The sequence below is a fragment of the Nothobranchius furzeri genome, chromosome 3 (genome assembly GCF_043380555.1).
Source record: "Nothobranchius furzeri strain GRZ-AD chromosome 3, NfurGRZ-RIMD1, whole genome shotgun sequence".
Classification (NCBI taxonomy): Eukaryota; Metazoa; Chordata; class Actinopteri; order Cyprinodontiformes; family Nothobranchiidae; genus Nothobranchius; species Nothobranchius furzeri.
In genome coordinates, this window is record NC_091743.1 from 48,587,635 (window position 1) to 48,613,388 (window position 25,754).

A 25,754-nucleotide genomic window follows, 5' to 3' on the forward strand; every position below is an offset into this window, starting at 1 on the left:
TGGCTGCGCTCGGGAGCTATATTTGGTGGTTTAACCCCCCCAATCAAAGCCCTTAAAGCTGAGTGTCAAGCAAGGAGGCATTGGATCCAATTATTTTTAAAGTCTTTGATGTGACCCGACTGGGATTTGAACCCCATTCTCCCGGTCCAGACACTCTACCACTAGGCCACTGAGAAGGTTCATGTACAGCTAGGCTACATCTGCTGTGATGATAAATGTACGAGAAGCCTAATGGTATAATATACTTATTCATGTCAAAAGTACATAAAAACACAAGGCCATGCTCGTCTGCTTTACTTAACGGCACAAATGTGTGTAACTATGATGCTAGACCAAAAGTCATTAATCTGAGAAAGTTTCTCATTATTTTGAGATTTTGTGTCAAATTAACACCAATATACAGTTATGTTAAAACACAATGTTTGTCAAACATGTGTTAATATATTACAAAAGCAAAATATACACAACAATAATATAAACAGCAGGTGATAAAAATGTACAATCATTAAAAAATGAGAACAAAAAAAAATGCATTAAGTCTGCATAGTTCCTGAGGTGAGATTCATCCCTTTGAGTGAACTTGTTGTTTTTTTTTAACCAGCTTCATTGTCTGACTTCTGTGTTTCCTAGATTAGGTCCTTCATCACTGGGTCCCAGGCGTGAGGTTAACATGTTCTTCATGTTGGCACCGCGTTGGGCTTCAGGAACATCCTGCTGTGCCAGTAGCCTGGATTGTCAAAAGAGCTGTCTCCAACAGCAGCAGCAGCCTCCCCATGCCCGACTCCAGCCCGTACTCTCACATGTGAGTCATACTCAGACGGGCGTGGCCCTGTAGCCTCCATCCCCTCCCTCTGCATGTTCTGGTAAACCACCACATCAGCAGGTGGAGGCGCAGCAAAGCTCTCCATGTCCTCATATTCTTCTGCCTCACTGCTATCTCCTCCCTCTATCCTCTGCTCCTTCTTGTCTCTCAGAGCTCGTCTCAGCTTTGGCTGTTTGTTAGTGTAATGATAGTTGCTGTCCTCCACATATATGTCCTCCTCTTCCTCTTTTCTCGTCCTTGGTATAATAGGGGGCGGAGGAGGGTTGTGTTCTGGAGGGCTTTCGTCTCGTTCCCTCCCTCTGATGTCCATGTATTCGTATTCAACCAATTGTTCTGAATCAGACTTGTTCTTGCTCACTGTTGCTCCTCCCTTGACCTCCACAGACAACGTGGTGTCACAGGAGCACATTGTTGCTTGTGAAGATACAGAGGAGGGCCTCTTCTTGGTGGCATTCGACCAGTGGCCATTCGACCTCATGGAGACAGGTGTTACGCACATTTGCTTGTTCATGTACTCATACTCTTCATCATCTGGGTCATCCAGGAGGCCAGAGGAGCGAGACTTCGCCATCCTGACAGAAGTGAGTCGAGATGATGACAGCAGAAGATCTGAAATAAACAAATGAGTAACAAGTATTATTATCATTATGTTAGAAACTGATGTTCCCCTTATAGAAGTGCAGAATGAGTGTGAACACAAAAACCTGTTCCCTGTTAGTGGAGGCCTCCGTGCATTTTAGTTAAAAAAAACCTTTTCTGTAATTCTGAATATTACTTGCTAACTGCTTTGAAAACTGTTTATTCTAGAGGAAAACATCCCTATCTGGGTCCTCCCTAAAAATAAAAATGCACCATTCAGTGGAAGACGGGATCTTCAGCTCGTCTTCTGAGAAGTCTCATCAACATTACCTCTTTCTGGGCTGCCTCCAGGAAGCACATATCCATTCTGATCTTCCTCTTCTATCTCTGGTGAGGGCGTCTCCGTCGGTCCACCCGACATGCTGTCTCTCTGTGACTCATAAGCACTGTCCTCACGCTGACGCCTTTGTTTGGGGCCCTCAGCCACCGGGAAGTCCTCACTCACGTCCATCTCCACCGCTGTGCTACACCCCTCTGAGCTCTCAGACACAGTGCGAGCAGAGTTCAGTCGAGAGCGTGACTGCCATGAAGCCTTTGTGAGAAATCACAGAATAAATGTAATTTTTTCCCAATAAGGTTGCGTATAATGTGGACAGGGTGCAAAAACATTTCTTGCAGCTTACCTGTCCTATAATGTCGACACCTGGGGTCATGGGCAGGTATTCAGCCCCACTTGAAGGATGTGGAACCAACTTCACCACAAAAAAAAACAAGATGTCAGATCAAGCAGGAAGGAAAATACTTTTGCAGACATTAAAAATGCTTTAAATCCAGAAAGGAGTGCATCCTACTCTGTGATGATCTATCCTAGAGACACGGCTCAGACTTTTGGACAGGTAATAGGGTGCTGGAGCCATGTCATCCACCCCCTCTGCCCCCTGGTCCTCCTGCTCCATATCTAAATCGTCAAAGTCATCAAGGTCTGCACTCCGCTGGGCAACTTCATCATGGGCCAGTTCTTGCTGGCTGCAGTCCTCCTGCCAGACCATGGTGAGACAAAGACTGGGGTTTTTATGCTCCAAAGAAAACACAACACTGATACAGCATGTGCCGTCTTACTTTGACCACCAGGTAGCGAGGTGGGTCTCTGGCCATTCTAGTAAATTCACCGGCCAGCTCCTTAAACGTTGGACGGACATTCTCATCAATCATCCAACCTGCAGAAAACCCAAGAAGCAACCGTTTGAAGATGGTGCTAAGCTAATTCCCAAATATGAACCTCTTGATGTCAACAGAAACCAAGTCACTTACATTTAACCATGACCATGTAGACGTCAATGGTGCATATCTGAGGCTGAGACAAGCGCTCGCCTTTTTCCAGCAGATCAGGAACCTCCTGTGGAGCCATTGTTGCGTATGGCTCCGCTCCATAAGACATCATCTCCCAAACCGTCACTCCTAAAACAAGGAAGAGAAAGTCAGATTGACCTAAAAAAAAAAAGGTGTTTTTTAACGCTGAACTCACCGTAACTCCAGACATCACTCTGATGTGTGAATGTGCGAAACATGATGCTCTCCAAGGCCATCCACTTGATTGGTGTCTAAACATTTGACCAGAGACGTTATTGATGGTTGAGTGAGTGAAAACAGGTATGAGAGAAAAAGGTAAAAGCTGAAGACAAACTAACCTTAACCTCTTTGTAGTAATGCTTTTTGTCCTCAGGATAGAGCAGCTCTGAAATACCATAATCTGAAACCTGTGCTGTGAAATGATTGTTGATGAGCACGTTTCTGGCAGCCAGGTTCCTGTGAACAACGTTGTTCTCCTCCAGGTAGTTCATTCCCTGAAGTTAATGACAGCAACATGAGTCAAAGAACAGACTCGACTCGTGCGTGCGTGCGTGTGTGCAAATACAATAAGTTATACGTGTTATTGTGTTACCTTTGCGATTTGAACACACCAGTTGAGCAGCCTCTGAGGGCTGAGCTTGTTCTTGTTGCTCCTGACGTGCTCCAGCAGGGAGCCGTGGTTGCTGAGCGGGCTGACGAGCTGCAGGCTTTCGCCAGGACATATACCCAAAATCTTGGTGACGTTAATGTGGTTCATGCTTCCCAGTGTTACCATGAGCTGCGGGACATATTCAGGCTTTCAGAGAGCATATTTGTTTATAAGTGTGAATACAGATACTAAGAACAGTATTTACAGAGTGCATGGTGGATGAATGCCAATGGCTCCAAAGATCCTAAATAAGCGTTTAGGATTTATGCAGAATCAACAATAGAGGGATGTTTCAGTTCATTTTCTGTGTGTTTTTCTGTAAAAGTCATAAACCATTACTATCTCACTCCTTGTTCATAACTTTCTGAATGACCTCTGTTTGGAGAAATAGACTGATGAGCTAATGCTTGCGTGAGCACAGCCAAGACCAAACAGCTCGAATCTTCAAACTTTTGGACTAAAATCTTTACTTTGCTGTCAACTTCACATTACTCAGCTATTTCAGTAGAAAAGCTCCTACAGACTGAACCCCTGGATGCACCACAAGTGCTACATTTTGCTAACAACATTTGTGCTTGTAAATAACCGTAAACATTTTTGTGAATGTAACTGTACACTAAGATTAAGATGGGTGTAAAAGTACTGCTGTTTTCATGAACTGTGTAGTTTAGGAGATCTGAGCTGTTTTAAAGGCATACTTGGCACCTTTTTCATATTTTTAAAAATTTTTCTTGAGCTAAATGTGCTACAGTGACCCTTTACAGGGTTAATGAAAAGTCGCTCTGTATTTCTCCTCTGTGGCCAGAATACCGCACTTGCAACATCAGAATGCCGGTCCGGTCCCTGTTGGGTTTAGTAAAGTGGAGCTGAGGTACCAGTGCTGCAGTCTGCTTCCAGTGCATTTTCTGCATGTTTTAGATCATGAACACAGATGATTTGTTTCATTTAGTGATTAATTGCTCCTGCAGACGCTAATAAAGGCTGAGGAGACATTTAATCTGTTAGATTAAGGTGTTAAAAAGACAAACGCACAGTGAGATAAATTTCACTAACGAACACTAGAGGGGACTAAGAGCAAGCCAAAACTGCATACCGTAGTATCCATTTAAGACAGTAGCAACACTTCTGGCTGATTTCAACTTAGCTGTTAGCTCATCAGTTCCGTCAGAAGTCATCTCAGGCTTGGCTGTTCAGTAAGCTGATTACAATGAGTAAGATAGTAAATATTCATGACTTTTACTAAAATAAAGAAAATCTAGAGTACAAAATAGCCTGAGTATTCCATTAACATTTACACTCTTCTTCTACGAATGTGGATAAACTATGTGGAAACAGCTCCAATAACCCAAATCTGATCAAGCACAGAGAACTCAATCCACAGAGGATCCAAATGAGTCATCGTACCGAACTGGACTAAACCCACCCAAAACTCCTGTGTGCAGGCGCTAATATGTCAGAGATATCTGATCTGAAATCCTGCTGGTTTTTCTCCCATCAGGGCTGAAGGGAGCTCATGTAATATGAAAGTTTTAGCAGAATTCCTGTTGTCTTACATCTGTGATTTGGTAGAAGTCCTGTCGACCAGTGCGATCGTGAATCGTCTTTATGGCAACAGGCAGCTTCACTGTGTCTCCCTCGGGAATCCAAATGCCCTGTGAAGTGAAGCGAGCAGAGAGATGGTTTAACACGTTTCTTTGTGAGAGCATCCCACAGAACGATCTCAGAATCAATAGGGATGGACAATGTATCGGCATCAGTATCGACATCACAGATATTAGTCATTTTTTAACATATCGGTATGGGTTTGATAAATAAAACCGGACCGATATTAACAACCGATATTTTTTCCGTCTCGTCTCCATTTGTTTGCCTGTTTCAGAGGGTGAGGTGGGTGATAAGTAATTGTTTAGTCACGTGAACAGTGAATGAAATCATCTCAGAACCGTAAATGTGTGTGTTGTGTGTACATACAACGTAAATTCAGCTTAAATAATTTTCATTCTGTACAAAATCTGCTGATTTTAGAAGCATTAATGTCAGTATATCGGTATCGGCAAACATAGGTTACCGGCCATAACAGTGATCTCAATATTGGAAATCGGTATCGGCCAAAACATTTCATATCGATGCTTCACTAAGAATCAATATTACCTTATGGACGGTTCCAAACACACCGCTACCCAGCAGCTTGATCTTACGCAGATCAGACGGTTTCAGGAACCGAGCATGGACTTTCTCCTTTTCCTCCAAAGGTTCAAAACTCTGAAAGCACACAAAGTTAATTGTTTTCTCATTACAAGCGTCACAGCAAGTTTAAAAACCAACTACATAAAAAAAAGATACTTACTTCCCCACTCTCAATGTATCTCCTCATAGCTCTCTTGCGACGGATGGCGAGGCCTCGGCGGTACAGGACACTCAGCACAAAGATGGAGAACGAACAGAAGAGCACTGCGATTACTCCCAGAACAATGAACGTGGTCGATTGTCTGTTGACAGAGGTAAAAATGAGCAACAAACACTCAGTATTAATAAAAATCAAAGAGCTAGAAATATAATAAATTTGTTAGAATGAGGGGATGGTTTACCCAGAAATTGGTCCGTAAGTCCTGTCACAGCCTCCTTTACCTGGACCGGTGCACCTGAACACAGAACACGTAAACAAACAGCTTCCAGGAGAACAACAAACATGTCTCACCACAAGGTTCTGCTGCGGTCCTCACCCTTGGGTGCAGTTGATGTGACATTGTTCGCAGCGGCCTCGCTTGTTTGGGTATTTATAGATGACTCCCTCCCCACCCATCAAACCTTCAGGACATGAGGAGACACAGTGTGGACCGTCCTGCAGGCTGGCACAGGCTACACACTGATCTGCACCCTGAAAGGGAGAACGTAGCTTTTTAAAAAGGTGGCTGACCAGCTGGTCCAAAGTGTGGCCCAGGAGCCATTTGTGGCCCGCAGAGAGATTTTCTGCGGCCCTCAATTGCATTTCTAGAATGATAGATTTATCTCACCAGTAGGCTGTTGATTTAGATAGAGAATGTTTATGTTCAGTGTTTACTAATATGCCTATTTTGACCCTGATTTGAGGAGCAAAAATAAAAATGTAATCATAAAATAATTTTTTTAATTACAAACATTTGCATTGTTGTGACTTGCAAGGACTATTAATTGACATTTTGGGCTCTTTGTCTTGAAAAGTTTGGACACCGTTAAGTCAAACATTTAACATGAGCACCGTAAAACCACTAGAGGGCAGCAGAAGATTAATGCACAAAGTTGTTTTGTTTCTTTTCAACTTTTCAACAGTGTGGCTTTAAAAGTTGCCATAAGACTTGAAAGATAACAGTCTGAAAATCCTACCGGGCCTCTGCAGGTCTCCTTCCCCTCTTGGACTTTACACTGTGCGTGACAGGGCATACACTCCCTTGACTCAGTAGCAAACTCCCTCATCTTCCTGCAATCACAACAGATAACACTGAAACCCTTGGGATGGCCACGCCAAAGACATTCAAATTAGGTTATGCTCATGAGTTATGTTCGATTATGTTATTTACTAAAGACCTACCCAGTTAGGAACATGCAGTCCTCCACACACACTCCTCCACGCCTGTATGTCTTACAGGAAACACACTGAGCTGGTCCTGGACCCCAGCAGCCATCAGAGGAGCATAAAGGGTCACACACGTGGTTTTCTTTAGCTACATGCACACACACAAAGCAGAATAAAGATACATGTCAGTGGGTGTGGATGCAGAACTCAAAGTAAACTTTTTGGGATTTAAATAAATATTTAAAATCTGTTACAAATGAAAAGTGACCAGAAAAAAGTTAGTTTTAATTTAAAGAAGAGTAGGCAAGGCAGCTTTTATTTATAGAGCACATTTCAAACACAGAGGCAATTCAATGTGCTTCACAGTTATCAGGACATGATATGAAAACAACATAAAAACACAGATTAAAATATACATAGATAGAATTATAGCTTAGAGCTAAAGGAGAAGACAAAGTTACAGCGCATATTACAGTGGAGATGACGCAGCATAAGAAACAATGATTTTACATAGCTGATGAGTGCATTAGTGTTTTTAGTTTAGCTTTAAACAACTCGAGGGTCGGGGCAGATCTGAGGTCGTGGGGAAGCTGATTCCACATGTGAGCAGCATAGTAACTAAATGCATCTCCACCATGCTTTGTTCTGACCCGTGGTTCTACCAGCTGATTGTTTCCAAGGGATCTCAGAGCCCTATTGGGTGTATATACAGGAATGAGATCGGACATGTATTTTGATCCCATGACATTGAGTGACTTATAAACTAGTAGGAGCTCTTTAAAATCTACTGGTAACCAGTGTAGGGATCTAAGAACACGAGTGATGTGCTCCGTTCTCGTCGTTCTTGTTAAGACTCTGGCAGCAGCGTTCTGAAGTAGCAGCTATCCTGATATTCTTTCTGTTTTTGGCAAGACGTTTTTCCTGTCCGTGAAGCTGCTTGTGTTTGCTGTGCTAAAAGCGAGGGAGGGGACAGGGGACTTGTCTCAATTCTGGACAAGATCATTAAAAGCCTAAAATAGATGCATACATTTGAAAACTTGATTTATTAGTTTACAACAACAGCTTTTGATTCAAATATTTGAACCGTTTTTTTTATAATGTTTCTGATGGTGATCATTGATTTGTTTTAAATCAATGCATATGAGTATATCACTCATGATTTCACAACAAAAGCATGCTATTCTATTCTTTCTGTGCAGTCAACACATTGGTTTAATCTACGTTAAATGACTTCCTGCTGCAATGAGAAACAATTTCGCATTTGAGGAGAAAAAAATTCATCACTACTAAGTGTGTGAGACACAGACGGACTGCTTAATAATCTGGGATTTAACTGTAAATATCTTAAACCTCTGTACACACAGAAACATGCTGGGAAGTTTATTTATACTTCATTTTGAGCTTCATTTCAAAGAATAATTTATAAATTTATAAATTTTTATATAAATAGCATGATGATGGAACTGTACAAGCCTGTATAGTGACAGCTTAGACCTACCAGTGCTAACCCACATGTTGTTTTGATGTTTACATCAATAGAAATATGCTATTAGGGTTAAGTTATGATTAGTTGTATTAATTTCTACACAACGTGGTATTTCACACCCCAGAGTTGGACCTGGATCTGTAACAGGGCTACATTGGCCCTCAGTCACTTACCACACTCATCTAGAGCTCTGTTGTTCCTGATTTCAGGCTGCTTGTTTCGTTTCTGTGGACGAGAGCCACTGTTTTGGATGCGCGTCCAGTTCACAGTGTTATGGTAGCAGAGATTTTTATTTCCTGAGATGTAGACAATGCCGTCATTTATTTTCTGCAGTGAGTGGAGACCCAGGGAGGTCAGAGATTCAATCTTCACCAGCAGGAGAGAGTAGCCTCTGAAACGGCAGGTGAGAAGGAAAAAACGTCACACGATAAAACCTTAGATCTAGTTAAAGGTTTTGGACATTTTTTAATCAATACATTTGCAGTGGTCTCTAGCAGGAATGAATGCCTTGCAAATTCTCCGGGGACAAAAATCTCAGATGCACCTGTTTCAGAAACTAGCAGATTGCCACATCAGAGGAGAGCTTGTACGGCAGGATTTCGAGTCTTACTTCCTGATGTTTGGACATCTCACCTCTGATTGGGTAACAGCAACGTGACTCTACCACCGACTCCATTTGCTCTGCAATATTGATGTTTTATCTCTATGTATAACTCAAGCCTGGAGGAGTTTTGCTGTGTGGTGGACTTGCTAATGCTCATGGTTAGCTTCTACTAGCTGAGACGTTCTCTACTCTTTCCTGGATGCTAAACCAACAACAGCCTTCCCCGTCGTGAGTCATGATGGGTGAGTCATTAAATGTTAAGTGACAGTATGACGTAGATCTGTCAGAATTGTCTAATCCCAAAGTTTCACCGTCTATTTTCTATCAGAAGCTAATGCAGGAGATAGGTGTAGGAGACTATTTTCATGTTCAGCCTGCATGAAAATCTCAGAGTGACCGATTGTAATCAGAAATAAAAGGGGTTTTCAGTGTTCCACACCTTTAAAAGTAATTCAGAATTTATATTAACGTTTTACTTTGAAAATCCCATTTAGCTTTAGTGGTTTATTTTGGGATTTGGTAATATTCATGTTTAGTTGTTAAAACAGAATTTCTGATACACATTTTAAATAGCAAAACCTGCAACTATGACTGACAAACTTAAAAGTGAAATAAAAGAAAAACCATCAACAGGCTTTTCAAATTAAAATATAACAAAATAAATGTTGTTGTATTTGAATCTATGCAAGACATGATCATTGAGAGCAATCAAGTCTAGAGATCCCAAATTATGGCAAAATTTTTTTGCTTTATATTTGCAAATGGAAGATCAGTCTAAACTCCTATAAGTAGTGTCCACCACCAATGTAATGACAAAATCCTTCAACCTAACCGCCACAGTGAGGAAAAATAAAACAAAATGTTTAGATTATAAATGTTTACTGTACCTTTTAGAATTTGATCCTCTTAAGAGATTCAAAACATCACGGGACAAGGAAACAGAGACATGGGACACGAGAGACAATTAGCTTTATGACTCTGCAGGTGCGTCGTGTGCTGCATTGCACAACACCACATAACAAGATGGCACAAGAACAACAATGAGTGGAAAACAAATGTTTACCTGTAAAGTGTTCTGCCTTGTATTGTGTGCAGATTGGAAAACACTGACAAGTTAGACAGGCTTTCCGGCCACGACTGGATATTTAGGTAGTCTGAGAATAGAGATTTTGTTGATATGAACATTAATCAGACATTACTGTGAGAAAGGCTCAGAAAAATCAGCTCACACTCACCTGAAATTTCCTGCACAGTGCTAAAAACGTTGAGCTTTTCTGGATCGAGGGCTGGGATATTTTTGTAAGAGTCACTTTAAACAAACATAAATAACAAAATAAAGATCTCATTCAACTCTGATTTAAAAGAAGGCGACAAAGAATTATTTTCACTCACCCCTTTATTCCCGTCACCAGGAAGTCAAGACTGCCCTGGATCTTAGTGCAGTTGATGAAACTGTCGATGTTACTGGCGTCAACGGTTTCTCTGTTTGGACTTCCTGTGCCTTCACAAGCTGGAGGGAAAAGTTCAAAGTTACAGATGCACTAAAACAACACTTTTGCCCTTTTTATCAGATTTTCCTAATCCAAGTCGAAAAAACAAAGTGAGACGGTCTCATCTGGTCCAGTTCTGCTCTGATACCTTTAGGACAGAAACCTCCACAGGGCTCACAACGTTTGACTCCATTTTTCTCCACCTCCGTATTATCTGCTGGGCAGTTGCTCACACACGAGCTTTCATGCACCACAAAGTTGGCTGATGAGAAAAACAGACCCACAAATGCAGCTTGTCAGAGACTACATTAACATTTAACAACATGAGCTTTCTGAAACGCAAACATAACACTGCATTGATATAGAATGAATGGAGACCATGTGTGAACCCAGACTGTGTGTGTGTGTGTGTGTGTGTGTGTGACTCACGGGGACACTGTGACACACAGATGGATCCATACTGGTACTTGGCGTTGGGATTGGGCTCCATTTTGAATGTGTTTCTGTTGTAGATAACTGTCTGGGGACACTGGGCCACACAGGAACCGGAGTTGTTAAAATTCTTGCAAGCCTGTGAAACGTCACATATCACGTTGATCAGAAGAAGTCATACATTTATGTATGCTTTGTGTCTGAGGCATGCTCACTACAGAAAAAACAAACATTTGGACTGACTTATGACGGCAATAGTCCAATAAATGTAATTTTTTTAGACTCAAACCCAAGAAACACCAATTCTGTAAGATGTATGTTTTCTTTCTAAAGATAATAAAGTCTCTCTCTCTCTCTCTCTCTCTCTCTCTCTCTCTCTCTCTCTCTCTCTCTCTCTCTCTCTCTCTCTCTCTCTCTCTCTCTCTCTCTCTCTCTCTCTCTCTCTCTCTCTCTCTCTCTCTCTCTCTCTCTCTCTCTCTCTCTCTCTCTCTCTCTCTCTCTCTCTCTCTCTCTCTCTCTCTCTCTCTCTCTCTCTCTCTCTCTCTCTCTCTCTCTCTCTCTCTCTCTCTCTCTCTCTCTCTCTCTCTCTCTCTCTCTCTCTCTCTCTCTCTCTCTCTCTCTCTCTCTCTCTCTCTCTCTCTGATTTTAAATAAGTAAGACAATATTGTATATTAACTAGAATATCAATAATATTTTCTCAAGGATTCTATTGTTCTTCATCCCAATTGATATACTGATTAAAATTTTACAACATTAAACATTCATTGGAGGTTTGCTTCCAGGACACACATCTCCTTCCCTGATCCTCGTGGGCCCCATCCAACATGTTTAAGTTCTGCTTCAACACACCTGTTTTTCAACCAGTGGGTGACTGACTGGCTTCTGCTGAGATAGATGAAATGTTGAAATGGCAGTAGCTGAGGAGGTAGAGCGGGTTGTCAAGTAATCAGAGGGTTGTAGATTTAATTCCCGCTCCTGGCAGAGAATTCTGCTGTTGTATCCTTGGGCAAGACACTTAACCCACATTGCCTGCTTGGGGTGGTTGGAGGTACTGGTGGTGCCCATGCTCAACAGCCAGTGCACCCCAGGGCAAAACCATAACCATTAACGTGTGAATGTGTGTGTGTGTGAATGGATGAATGACTGTGTTGTAAAGTGCCTTGGGGGGTTCTAGGACTAGGCACTATATCAAACACAGGCCATTTACCATGATCTGGCTTCAGGTTAAATACACTGTAGTGTTAATTGCTTTGGAGTCCTCGGACTCTGAAAGGTGCTACACCAGTATCACTTAGGTTATTCACACATTGAACCAGGTGTGTCGGAACAAAGAAGCAACTAAAACATGCTGGATAGTGACCGTTTAGGACCAAGGTTGGAGATCCATGGTCTAGGCTAGAGAACAAAAATCATTATTTCCACTTTTAGAAAAAACATCAAATGAGACGACTTGGGACAGATCTCTGTGTCGCCCTTTTAGAGATTTTGGGGCCTGTTTGCTCCTGAGTTGTCTTTGATACAGTTATTCTGGAGTGAAACAGATCATTCTGGAAGAACAGAAGACTCCTATTTTTTTTAGACTCAGATATTTTTGTAAATCCTAAATTATTCAAGAGTTAAAACTTCCGACTCACAAAGCAGTCTGATTCCAGGGGTCCCATGCAGCCTCCAGCACATTCGTTGTGACAACACTCACTCGGGTTTCTACCAAAGCACCGACCATTGCACTGAGGGGCGCACACCGTCTTTGTCACTGAAACAGAGTAAAGAGTGCGTTACAGTTCTTTGTTCAACAGAGAAAAAGTTATTTTTACCTCGTTTTTGCTGAAGTTTCGAGTCTTTCGACTATCACTGTAGCCATCTTCAGAGCTTTGCCGCTGATGGTGGCGTCACGTCCTTCTCCGTTTATCTGTGGGCGTCAGAGGATGGTGTCGCCCTCTGATGACACAGTCTCAAGGGTGATCTAACGTTTAGACCCCATCGTCTCTGTTCATGATTGTGTAACCATGTCTCTTTAATGCCATCTCTTCCTTAATCCATCTTTAGTATTTTTGTTGTTTGGTGTTTATGATTGTGCTGTCCCAGTCAATTATGTGATTCTCCCTTGTGCAGTGGTCTTTATTGTACTTTCTGCTTCTTGTGTGTCTTCCATATGTTTCTTTCTCACACTCTTTTCTATGTTCTACTGTTCATGTGTTGAGTTGGCGTCCTGTTTCTCCTATCTGTGTTTTATTGCAGAGTTTGCATGTTATTTCATAAATGACTCCAAAATTCTGTCCTGCTGACATCTCGTCTTTTGGGTACTAGTCTTTCTCCAATAGTTATGTATGGTTTAGTTGGTGTGTTCATGTTGTGTTTTTTCATTGTTGCAATTATTTTTCTGTTACACCTCTGAATCATGGAAGGGTTATCACTGGTTTTGGTTCTTGTTTTTCTGGATTTCTGTTTTTTTTTTTCTTATCTTTGTTGTTTTCCTTTGTTTATTGCCCATGTCAGGTATCTGCAGGTCTTTAAAGCATTTTGTTTAGCTTAGTCCTCTTAGTTTATGGTCTTGTTCTTCTGTTATTATGTTCGCTCGGTGGCATCACGTTCTGATCACTGACATTTTATGTATGGTAGGGTGTTCTGATGTCCATAATAGATATTGGTCTGTGGGTGTTGGTTTTCTGTGTTTATGTTCAGAGTCTCATCTTTTGTCTGTTGAGGGTTAGGGTTCATGTTCATTAATGTTACGTTGCCTTCTATTTCTTCCTCATATGTACATTTTTTTGTAGTTTGTATCAACTATGTTGTTCAGGTGTTCTGTTAGTGTATTTATTTGTCCTTTTGGTGTGATTTCTATCATGTCATCCACATAGAATTTCTATAATGTTATTTTGCAGGTTTGGGGGGGGGGGGGGCAGTGGCTACGGCTTTTAGTTCTAGATCATCCATGAAAAACTTGCAAAGGGTGGCTGATAACGGGTCACCCTTGGCGAAGCCTTACAGTTTGCTGCCCAGTGATAGACGGAGAAGGAAGTGACGCCACCAACAGCAGCAAAGCTCTGAGAAAGGCTACTGTGATAGTCGAAACGTCAGCAAAAAGAAGGTAAAAATAAAACTTTTGCTGTGTTAAAAATGAGAACTGTTGTGCAGATGGGTGAAACACACGGAATGAATGCACAAAAGATGCTTAAAGAGTAATGAATGAGTTTACACTTTACACCAGTGTCAGCAACTCAGCACCGGTGTGAAAATGGCACGTGAATCCAGATTATTAAAGCTCTAACTACATTGTAAAGAATGGTTCAGTGACTGATGTGAATCTCAAACTTTCCTTGGTTTGTTTTTCAAGCATCGCTGTAACAACTGCATCTCTACTGGGCCTGTTGGATTCACTGGAGTTGCTACAGAAAATGGAAGGATGGATAATGAAAGTTTTGATGTCACTCACAGATCTGACACGAGTTGTTTCCTGGTCCCCAACACGACACGTCTCCACATGCTTTGTCACAAGGCACTAGGGAGCATGTAAAATTCAGTTTTACTTACTAAGATTTAATTTTGACATTCATAATCTGGAAATCTGCCAGTTGATACTCTAGCATAGGCGCTGTTTGTATTACTGGAGGGAAAAAAACAGCTCTGCTGCTTGCTTGATTAATCAATCCTAGATATGATGCTCTCGCTACCTTATGATGAACATCTATGCAATAATCTCATGCTGCCTCTCATAATTGGGACTCACATTTAGGACCGTTGTCTTCAATCTCGATGTGAGCTGACTCATCTTTCACTATGTCCAGCCAGTTCACCTGAGGGGCATAGCTCAGGTTCCGATTCTGAGTGATTTTGACCCCTCCGTCCAGTATCTCTGCAGGTGACACATATTTAAATGAGGGAAGTGGCAATTAGCAAAGCAAGCTCGGGCAGGCCTGTGACTCATTCCACAAAAACATTTGCTACTCCTCACACAAACACGTTTCAGTGGGTCAGAGCTCATGTTAAGGTGGCAGTTGAGCAGTTGAGCGTTTGTCGCATTCCTGCGACTTCACCAGTACTGAGGGTGTGACTTCACTGCGTGGGTGGAAAAGAGCTCAGGAGTCCTTATCTGTTCCAGCTTGACTTCCCACTCTTTAAACACACACGGTACGCAAGCTGCATACCTGTGAGGTGTGTCAGGCCCAGTTCTTGGAGGCCATGTTGACCGTCTCTCTGGTAGTTGAGCATCACTGCCAAGGCGTAGCGGTCTTCAAACAGAGTGTTGCCTCTGATGACGCGTAGGTTGTCGAGTGGGAGCCGGCTGAACTCATTGACAGCAAATAGTATGTAGCCTGTCACTTCCTTAATAGACTGCATGAATAATAATAAAAAAAAGAATAAGTAATGTCACCTCAGCTTTGTTCTTTACAGTCTAAAGTGGGATTGAGCTATGTATACTTTCTAAGATTCTTCGTCAGAGATAGATCGATAGATAGCTGTATCGCTGCCTAGAGCAACTTTTAAGACAATTACCAAACTTAAATCAACATTCTTTGCAACATAACTGAAACTACATGTCACCCTTTCATTATATACCCAAGTGGTTGCCAAAAGTATCGTCAACAATTCCACAAGTTTCTACTTGAGACTCACTGGAGTTTAAAAGAGCTAAATAGGCCTACCTGCAGGAAGCTGAAGTCCCTGGTGTGCTCCATCATGGCTATCTCCAGGTTGCCCATCACAATGACACAGCCGGTGTACATCTTCTTTGTCAACTCGTACTGCTTATCGGTGTCTCCTGTCATGCTGAGAGAATTCTGGGTGCCGGTGCAAACAGCCACTGGAAAAGTAGAGTAATCTGATCTTTGGTGTGTCAGGTTATTTCTTCAGATTAAATTTATAGACATATATTTGGCGTTTTTGTATTACAACTACAAAAAGTCAGTTTGTTAAAACAACTTTGCATTTTCTTTACTGTCCTACTGTCAGATTCCTGGTATTTGCCTCTGATTGGATAACAGCAACACGCCTTACTGACTCTGTTTTGCAACATTGACGTTTCATCTCCACAAATAACACAAACGTGGAGGAGTTCTGCCGTGTTGTGGAGTTGCTAATGCTAACAGTTAGCTTCTACTAGCGGACACATGCTTTGCTCTCTGCTGGAAGCTAAACCAACAACAGCCTTCCCTGTTGCAAGCCAAGATGAGTGAGTCCATGAATGTTAGTTTACAGTGTGACGTAGATCTGAGTAGCCTTTTCTGACCCAACCGTTTCACCGACAATCGGCGGCTAATGCAGGAAATAGGGGATAGAAGACTTTTTTCACATTTAGCCTGCATTCAAAACTCAGAGTGACCAATCAAATTTGAAAATGACAATTAAATATGATTTAGTGAACTTAGTGTTTATTATGATAGCAGATAAAAGAAACCATTCATGGGAGTTTGTACAAAAGGGCAGTTTCATCCCATTTACTATAAGACTGTTCATCTCTCTCAAACTGAATGAATGTACTGTAACAGTGAGAAACAAGCTGAGAATTGTGTGCAGAACATGTCCTTTCGTCCAACACACACACACACACACACACACACACACACACACACACACACACACACACCCTTGTTTATGGTCAGTGGGAGTTCACAGAGTCAGCATCACTACTTTGCTATTCAAATACCAGATGGGAGCGAAGGAGCAGAGAGAACATGGATGAAGAGAACAAGAAAAACAAATTAAGAAAAATAAATAAATACATATGCACAAACATAAAAATGTGATTTCTTGTATTTCAACAACACGTGCAGTCTTACTAAATCAAAGCACACAGATTCTGATGACGTTGGGATTTAGATACATGCAAGATCATATGAAATTATGAAGTGATTTTCTGGTAAAAGTAATCAGAGTTTGATTTCATTTAATATCGGAGCTCCTTAATCAACTTATCATTGAATTAATAGATTAGTTCAACTGGATTGATATGCTAATGGATAGTTCAAGCAGGGCAAAGGTTGTAGTGGATTGCTGCAACAACTCCAATCAAATAAAATCAAATCTGCAAATTTCACCACGGTTTATGCAATTACCGTTTCATATATTTGGCCATAAACCTGCATCATGTCCGTTCCAGCAGAAATATGACTTTCCTACCAGATCTCCTTGAACACTTAACTGAGAGATTAGTTCCATGGCAAACAACTGAATTATAGACGTGCTCTGGCCTTACTGCCGGCTCATTAGATTGGTCAGATGTAAAAAGAAAGCTAAAGAACAGCTGATGTAGTGTGTCATTTAATATTCCGTCATAAATGACAGAAAACATTGAACGGTTAAAAACATTTGTATATTGTCTTTAAACAGATTCAATGCACTACAGTTTGTGGGATCATTATTGGCCCTCATATCATTTCACAAAATGTAATACATGATAAAAATGTTTGACACAGACGGGAAATATCAAACCTGCAGGCTGCAGAAAACAGAATATTTGATTCAAGGGTTTGTTTCAGGATTTAAACAAACGCATTCTAACATTCAGTCTCTCACTACAAATGTAGAAAATTGATTTAACGAAGCATCAACTCCATGGATTTGTTTCCAAAACCTACAGAAAAGAAAACTTGATAAAAGCATGATAAAAAGAGCTCATTCCAAAAACAATCTTGGTGTTTTGACTCATTAGGTTTAACCAAGCTGGTTGTGCAGGCTAAAGACAAAGGGTGACAGATCATTTGCTGCTGTGGCCCCCAGACGCTCTCCCCCTGAGCCTGAGATCAGTGGACTCAGTGGTCTCCTTTAAAAAGCAGCTGAAAACTCACCTGTTCAGGCTTTTGCGTGACCTTCATCACCCTCTCCTTATTCTGCTCTACCTATTCCGCCTTTCCCAAGATCCACTGATTTTCTCTTTCCTTTTCCTTACATTTTTAATCACATTTTATTTTCCTCATTTTTTATGATATTTATTAATCATTTAAAAAAAAAATTTTTTTGTTCTTGTGAAGTGCCTTGTGATTTTTATCCTGAGAGGTGCTACATAAAAGATTGTTTTCTTTCTTTCTTTCTTTCTATATTTGATTTTTATTCAAGGAAAATACAGAAACTTTATGTACTCTTGGTGTTTTTCTATGCTGTTTGGTATCAGACATGAAACACTTTGGCAGAGTTGTGAGGTTTTCCATTAACTGGCATTTGGGTCAAAACAGAAACCAGAAGAACAACAGGATCAACAAGGGCATAAAAGACTAATGATTATTAACCATACAGCCCGTGCACAGCAGGCAGGTCAAAGCAAGGCACACGCACGCCTATGCTTGTTTTCTAAGGACATCGTCACTCTGTGGTAACCTGTTGGTTTTCACTCACCATCTAGGTTTAGGTTCTTTTGGTGTGCGTCGTGGTTTTTAACAAATTTTAAATCATTTTCCTGGATGTATGCTAATGTTATTCACCCTTCAGGAAAGGAAAACCCATTCAGTGTTTGTGCATGTGAGGTGATGTGGCAACAGTCTTTATCATGTGATCATAAAGTCATGTTCAGGGTCTTTTATTGTGTTTCAGGGAACACTTAACTGAATCTGACTCTGTGCCATAAACACAAATGATGACAAAAATACACACTTCCCTCATGGATGAAAAAGCTTTCTGTGATAGGACACAGGAAATGTGTCTTTGTTCACCCGGATCAAAGTTCTGGTTAAAAAAGAAACACTCGAGGACTTCAGGAACATCCAGGGACTTTATTTCAGGAAGGACGTTGTTGCTGGTCTTCTTAAATGTCACTGTTTCTTTGTGTTGAGCAACAAAAACCCAATTCACAGGCTGTCAATGTAATAATAAAAACTCTGAGCGAGTGGTTTTCTGTAGGGATTATAAAAAGTTGCAACCGAGCAGGCCAATCTTCTGATTAAGGACCCAGACTTGTAGTTTTTCTAAGATGTTTGCAGTTCTGGATGAGCTTTGTTTCAAGTCTGTGAGAACAGCTGTGATTAAATCTGAACTTTCTTGCTTTGGAAAAAAATAAAACACAAATCCTTTAATATAATGGGTAAACACACTTGAGCAGAAAGAGGCAATCCAGCAAGTCTCTTTTTCTAATTTGGTAAACTCAATGCAAAGCTAAAATTAAAAATGACACATTTGTCCTAATTTCTTTCAGTTTCCTAAAATGTTTGATATAAAAAATGTTCAGAAGTTTGTCTCAGAGGAAGGTGTTGTTTTGGATGGGAAGTCTGTAATTTTAGTTTATATAAAATTTCCCCAACAAAAGTCACAAGGGAATCTGTACTGCCAGGCTCAGAGCTTGTGTTTGCAGAACAGATCTGCATTGTTCAGTGGGATTATGGGAGGTTTCAGGTATGATGACAGTCAACACTCGGCACTCCTGAAACCCTTCATCTAGATGCTCATGGGGTCAGGAACGTCAAAGCTGAAGAGTGTTTCTCAAATGAAAGATTGATGCTCACTTCACTTAATCAGGAAGTTGTGGTAAAGGTGCAGAACACTTGTTTATTCAATACATTTGCAATGGTCTCTAGTAGGAATGACTGCCTTGCAATTCATACTTTGGGGAACAAAAGCACCGGGAAGTCTGTTCCAGTGCAGAGATGTTCTAATGTCTAATGTTTCTGCACTGGTAACCCATTAACTTTAGAATCCAGACTATAACATTCAGGGCTCTACGTGGTCAAGCTCCTCCCTATCTTACTGAACTGTTAAAGCCTTATACTCCGACCCGAGCCCTCAGGTCCACTCACCAGAACCCTCTAGAAGTTCCAAAGACCAGATATAAAGTCGAGGAGATCGCTCCTTCCAGACCGTTGCACCCCGACTTTGAAATGATCTTCCTTTATCCTTACGCAGCGTTGACAGTCTGGACACTTTTAAAAAACAGCTAAAGACTCTTATTTAAAGCTGCTTATACCTAAATCTTTTATTTCCTTATTTTTAACTCAAATTTTTTATCTTTCATCCGTTTGTGACATTTTATAATTTTATGACTTAATTTTTTCTGATGTCAACCTAATTCTGTTTTGAGATCATTATGATTTTATGACTTTGTTTTATTTTGTTTCGATCTATGTGAAGCACTTTGTGATTCTATGTCTGTGATAAGTGCTATATAAATAAAATGTACTTACTTACAATGGGCGAGAACAGAACTGAGCTAAACACCACAAGATTTAAAGTCTTACTTCCTGATGTTTGTACATCTGCTTCTGATTGGCTGATTCACCGACTCTGATTTGCAACGTTGATGTTTTATCTCCACAAATAACATAAGCCTTGAAGGTGTTCTGCTGTGTGGTGGAGATGCTAATGCTAACAGTTAGCTTCTGGCTGAGACGCTCTCTGCCATTTCCTGGACGCTAAAACAACAACAGTCTTCCCCATCATTTGCTTGGGAGGAATTTCACACCCAAGCAAATTTTTCTAATTTTTCCAGAAATGGTAAAAATATTTTTAAATGTTGATTTTTCTGTGAAAACAGCATATTGTGGAACTAACTTATGTGCAGATGTCTTGTTGGGTTCTTGCTGACATGGTCCACTCTGCAAGGTGTTTGAGCAGGAACGAGATACGTTTATGAGCAGCTGAATTGTGCAACTTCCAGCTGCACGAGAAGCCAAAATGGACTGAGGTGGAGGCTTTATTGTCAATGCATCCTCACACGAACACAATGGTCCTAATGTCAGAATGCTAACAGCAACCATTTTAAAGAAGCGCTTTTGAACCTTCCTCTGTCGCATTCTCAGCACCGCCACTCACTGGGTGAACCCACTCTTCCATGGTGTCATTGTCCTGTGTGCCAACTTGTAACCCAACACAATAATGAAAGAATTCACGGATCAGGTTGAGCTGTTATTTTCACCCATCGGTTACCGAGGTTTCAACACCGCAAAAGAACAGAGGGAGAGACGGTAAAGAATAGAGGGAGGAGGAGATAAACAAGCTCGGTGGAGCAGCAGAGACGCCGGATGATGTAAACAGAAACTTGGCACTGGAGGCCAGAGATTACTGCATGCTTCACAGGTAAATGTGCGCGAGTGTGCACAAAGAATGGGCACCTGTATGACAAATCAGTTCATTTAATACAAAAATAACAGGTTTACAGATAAAGCCATGTGGGTAAATTAATTGGAGGATTTTATTTGTGTTAGTGACGATTAAAATCATGCACTGGAATCAAAAATCAACTTCAGATGGACTTCACTTATTTAGGCATCACCTGTTAAGAGATTTTAACCCTCTCAGGCTCAAAATAAGTTTTGATAAAAGGACAAACAACTAAGTCCTTCAGGGGCAATTAAAATGCTCATGAAATACGTATGTGGAGTAACCAGGTAGGTAGGTTTTAACGTTGCAAATCTGCAACGCCTGCCTCCAGAGGGTTAAGTAGTTAAAACTCTGATTTAGTTTCAAGGTGACAGATGTTGAGTCTCTGAGCCACTAAACCTTTGAATTTATTCAGAATGTCACTATAAGTACAACAAACGCACTCCTACTTGTTGGCACAAAAACAACACTGAACAGATCTGTTGATATGTCATTCTGTGTTTCTGACAGTGGTTGTGTAACTGTTTTTATGGTGTAAGTCGGAGTGCTGCTGCTCGTCTGCAGCGTGCAGAATGCTGCAGCAAAAAGCACAAATATAACTACGTGACACAGATTCTGGCTGTCAATTTTTTTAATTTGTTTAAAAATGCTTTTATTGGTGTTTAAAGCACTGAATGGGTTGGCTTCGGCCTAATTGACTGAGTTGTTGCAGCCATACGTTCCCGCTCGGACGCTTCGCTCTGAAAACCAGCTTCTGCTTTTGGGCCCAGAACTCGGCTGAAGATGAGAGGGGACAGGACGTTCTCAGTTGTGGGTCCAAAACTATGGAACACACTTCCCTCATCTGTTAGGCGCTCCTCATCAGTGTTCAAAACTCGTTACAGAATGAATTGAAAATGTGTGTAAATATTTTTCAGTTTAAGAGGTTGTATACAAACAGAATATTTCAAATGTATGAACTTGCTGAATACTGTTCACTATGCAGATTGTAATAAGGTGATATTTTCTTTATGTTCTTTATGTTTAAAGTGACAGTGTGTGGCTTCCCTGGTGACAGGGGGTAGTACATACCTAAATGATTGCAAGCAAGCATTACTTTTGTGCTCAAGTAAGACCTTACCAACGGATGCCCATTAGGGTGAAAAATCCCTAGGAGTGCAGCCTCCAGCAAAATGACAAGAACATCAGATCCCCTTTCATCACTGGCAACGAGTGAAGAGGTAAATATGTAAAATGTTTATTAACTGTGAAACTTTTGTAACCGTTTGTTACAAACCAAGAAATGCATTTTGTCCTAACGGGCTTCCATAGCAGGAAACATGGCATCCAAAATGGCGTCGCCCGGAGATGTACACCTGCTCCCATGTAATTTAGAACAGATTTTTATAGTTATATCTCATGAAACTGCCAATATTTTTCATCAACTGGGGATCTTTTAATTAATTTACAACAACATTTTGATGGATATTTCCAGATATTAATGGTTAAAAATTACATATTGTCTCTTTAAGAATGGGACAGTTACAACATGTTTTCCTTCCTGCTCCTTTTCAGTCATGGTCGTGTTGTAAGACCCCTCTCTGTTAATCATTTTGTTTAACGGAGATGTGCACAGCCATGTGCAAAATAAATAAAAAATGAATGAATGGATGAAAACGAGACTGAAGACCTATTTTCATGTATTTTATCTCTGTTGGTTAACTGTTTTTATTTTAATAGATTTCTACCTTTTCATTTTTACTTTGTCAGTTTTACCTGTTTTATTCTATTCTTGTACAGCACTTTGGTCACATGGTCCACGTCTGTAGGTGCTCTACAGATAAAGGCTGAGTTCAGTTCTGACTTGATGCTCAAACTATAATTTTAGAAATTCATTAAAAGGAAACTGGATAAATAGAAAAATAACATTTATTTGCACAAAAACTGTGATCCAAAATAAAAACAGACTGATAGATAAAAGTGACTTAGTGAACAGTGCGGCTTTTATTTCTGAACCATTCAGCCAATGGAAACGAGGCAAATCAGTGCATCTTTCATGTGGATGATTTCCAAATGTTCACAGCGGAGGCAGACCGATTTTTGGCCAACTGGTTTCATCAGATAACCAATTATTTAAAAATATGGAGTTATGTTTGTACATTTTTAACGGCATAAAAAAAAGTTGAATGAATGTGCAGTGACGTCTCACTGCAGCACATTTTTGTTTATCTAGCAAGAATGTTGTTATGTATTGTGTTTTGTTTTAAAGAAAATTGTATGGTAATAGGCCTGCATTTGTATAGCTCCTTCTTAGGGTTCTACAACCCCCCAAGGCACTTTACAACACAATCAGACATCCACACACACACTTAAACCCTGGTGGTGATGAGCTGTAGCCACAGATGCCCTGGGTGCACAGACAGAGGCAAGACTGCCAAACAATGGCGCCACTGGTTCTGAAACACTTCTAAGTTTCTGTTAACTTTTAGATTGTTGACATGTTTAGCAGAAACTCAGTCACCTCAAATCTAATCATTTGACTAACCATGGGCGATCTCGTGTTCTGGATGTTTTCTCAGAGTCACTGAATTTATTCACCTGCAGCCAGGTGGTGAAATCAAAGTCCACAACAAGATTCAGATCACAATATCTTTCTCCTTCAAAAAGTAACTAAATAAATGTACTCAAGTACTCGAATACTACTCTCTGATGGATGGTAGTTGAAGACGTCCTTGACCCAATTTTAAGTGAAGAAAGTAATATTTTAAAAAATATGATTTAAATACTTTTAGATGGGGACAAAATTGTAATTTTCAATAAATAAAATGCAACTAAAACTGGACTTGAAAATGTTTCAGATCTTTACATAATCAATCAAAACATTATGCTTTTGTTCAATTTAATTATGTTTTAATTGATTTATCGATTTGTAAAGCTGATTAAATTAATGATCAATACATTTTCTTAAAAGTAAAGATGCATTATTAACTTGTTCTCCCAACAGTTCTGAACAAATAAAGCCGGTTTCCTCTCACACTTATCAATGTTTGTTCCATTATTGATTAAAGTGAAAGGAGACTCAAACATTTTGGAGATAACCTTTTTTAAACGTACACCAACTTTGGCTCGACTGTGTGCTCCAGGAGGTGGAAAAAGGTTGGGCTCCGCGTCTAAAAACCTTGAAACAATTGAAGCAAACACGATAAAGCACACAGAGCCGTGGGAGAGGTGCAGGTGACTCACAGCAAACAAGTTTAACTTGTGCTGAACAGGTTTTCTGTTTTTTTCAGGACAGGTGTCCACCCACCACGACTCGGAGCTCTCGTCCTGCTGGATGGCAGATCATTTTCCAAAACATAAAAATGTGCGAGGATGCTGACATGTGTGTGTGAGTGTGTGTGTGGGGGAGAGAGAGAGCGTGTGTGTAGGCCCACCTTCTGGCGTCTGATCACCCTCCTGCGTTTGTGCGCTGCAGCGTGCGCACAGCAGCAGGAAGAAAAACACCTGCTGCACCTTCCGAGTGAGGGCGGTCATCCTCATTCAAATCTCCACAGTGGTGAACTTCAAACAAACATCACAAGACAAACAAAAAGGAAATATTCCTCTTCTTTTATCATCGGAAGCTGTCCTCGGCGAATCCAAACCAGAGAAAATCTCAAATTAGACCCGATATTAATCCAAAATGAGGCGTCTTTATTCCCGGAGCTGCGCTTTCTTCTCCTGAGAGGAGGAATAGATCCGCCCTGGAGAGAAACCCTGTGTGTGTTTCGGTATTTGACTTCCCAGCCGGTTTGTGTGTGCTCAATCACTACAGCTCAGTGATTGGAGCGCAGCGCTGAGCCAATCAGAGGAGGGAGCGGCTTTTTCCCCAGCACTGATTTATAAGAGGGCTCTGCCTGCACTGACGCCCTGTAAGCTGCAAGGCTGATTTAATTTCATTTCTTAAAGCTTTTCCTTTGAAAAATACATTTTTTTTCTATTTCTGACACTTGTGGATATGTTGTATTAAATCCCTGCAAAAATTTGCATGTAAGAAATTAGTTGACTAAAAACTATGACGCGTGTGACCAAGCCTCAATATATGACGATTCGGGGCGCCCCAGCGCATCAGCAGACAACGATCAGGGACAAACAGCTGAACAGCGTCCCAGATCGTCGGTCTCCAACGCCGGTAGTGAGACGGACATTAGAACTACTTGTGAACTACTTAACCTTCCCCTCACCCCAATCCTAACCTTAAGGCCACTGTTTATGGACCTTAAGGTTAGGATTGGGGTGAGGGGAAGGTTAAATAGTCAAATAATGTCCGTGTGACTGCGCGCGTCAAACATTGACGCCAGCGGAGCCACGTGAACCAGCGTGTTCCTGATCGCCGTCTCCTGACACGCTGGGGCGTCCCGAATCGTCATATGTTGTCGCGTCATATTTTGACGCCTTGGGTGTGAGGATGTGTTGAAGGAATACAAACAAGATGAGAGACCTTCAACCGATCCAGGAAAATTAAAGAAAATACTATTTACAAGTGCCTGCCCCCCCCCCCCCTTAGTGATAGGGTGAGAAGCTCAGTCATCCGGGAGGGGCTCAGAGTAGATCCACTGTTCCTCCACATCGAGAGGAGCCAGTTGGGGTGGTTCAGGCATCTGGTTAGGATGCCTCCTGGACGCCTCCCTGGTGAGGTTTTCCAGGCAAGTCCAACTAGGAGAAGATCCAAGGGAAGACCCAGGACAAGCTGGAGGGACTTTGTTCCTCGGCTGGCCAGGATTCTCCCGGAAGAGCTGGCCCAAGTGGC

At 41.1% G+C, this 25,754-nt stretch overlaps 1 protein-coding gene across 1 annotated transcript; it reads right to left on the reverse strand.

Moving 5' to 3' along the window:
* Nucleotides 1-219: 219 nt before the first annotated feature.
* On the reverse strand, nucleotides 220-24,729 carry erbb3a (erb-b2 receptor tyrosine kinase 3a). Its single transcript, XM_070549864.1, has 29 exons — nucleotides 24,400-24,729; nucleotides 15,610-15,767; nucleotides 15,112-15,298; nucleotides 14,694-14,819; nucleotides 14,400-14,465; nucleotides 12,601-12,719; nucleotides 10,964-11,105; nucleotides 10,683-10,796; nucleotides 10,437-10,554; nucleotides 10,280-10,353; nucleotides 10,108-10,198; nucleotides 9,932-9,949; nucleotides 8,614-8,831; nucleotides 6,970-7,102; nucleotides 6,765-6,858; nucleotides 6,125-6,279; nucleotides 5,990-6,043; nucleotides 5,749-5,890; nucleotides 5,553-5,663; nucleotides 4,955-5,053; nucleotides 3,345-3,530; nucleotides 3,091-3,246; nucleotides 2,928-3,003; nucleotides 2,714-2,860; nucleotides 2,522-2,619; nucleotides 2,254-2,439; nucleotides 2,086-2,154; nucleotides 1,733-1,994; nucleotides 220-1,432 (listed from the first exon to the last, which is right to left on the reverse strand). The coding sequence occupies exons 1-29, from the start codon at nucleotides 24,503-24,505 to the stop codon at nucleotides 678-680; spliced, it is 4,260 nt and encodes a 1,419-aa protein (XP_070405965.1). The 5' UTR covers nucleotides 24,506-24,729; the 3' UTR covers nucleotides 220-677.
* Between the last annotated feature and the right edge of the window lie 1,025 nt (nucleotides 24,730-25,754).

Excerpts from the sequence above, each read along its gene's own strand:
- erbb3a (XM_070549864.1), bottom strand. The coding sequence starts at position 24,505 with ATGAGGATGACCGCCCTCACTCGGAAGGTGCAGCAGGTGTTTTTCTTC. Across the intron at positions 10,354-10,436 it reads CTGGTGACGGGAATAAAGGG|TGACTCTTACAAAAATATCC; the intron begins GTGAGTGAAAAT and ends GTTTGTTTAAAG. Across the intron at positions 1,995-2,085 it reads GTGTCGACATTATAGGACAG|GCTTCATGGCAGTCACGCTC; the intron begins GTAAGCTGCAAG and ends TTTCTCACAAAG.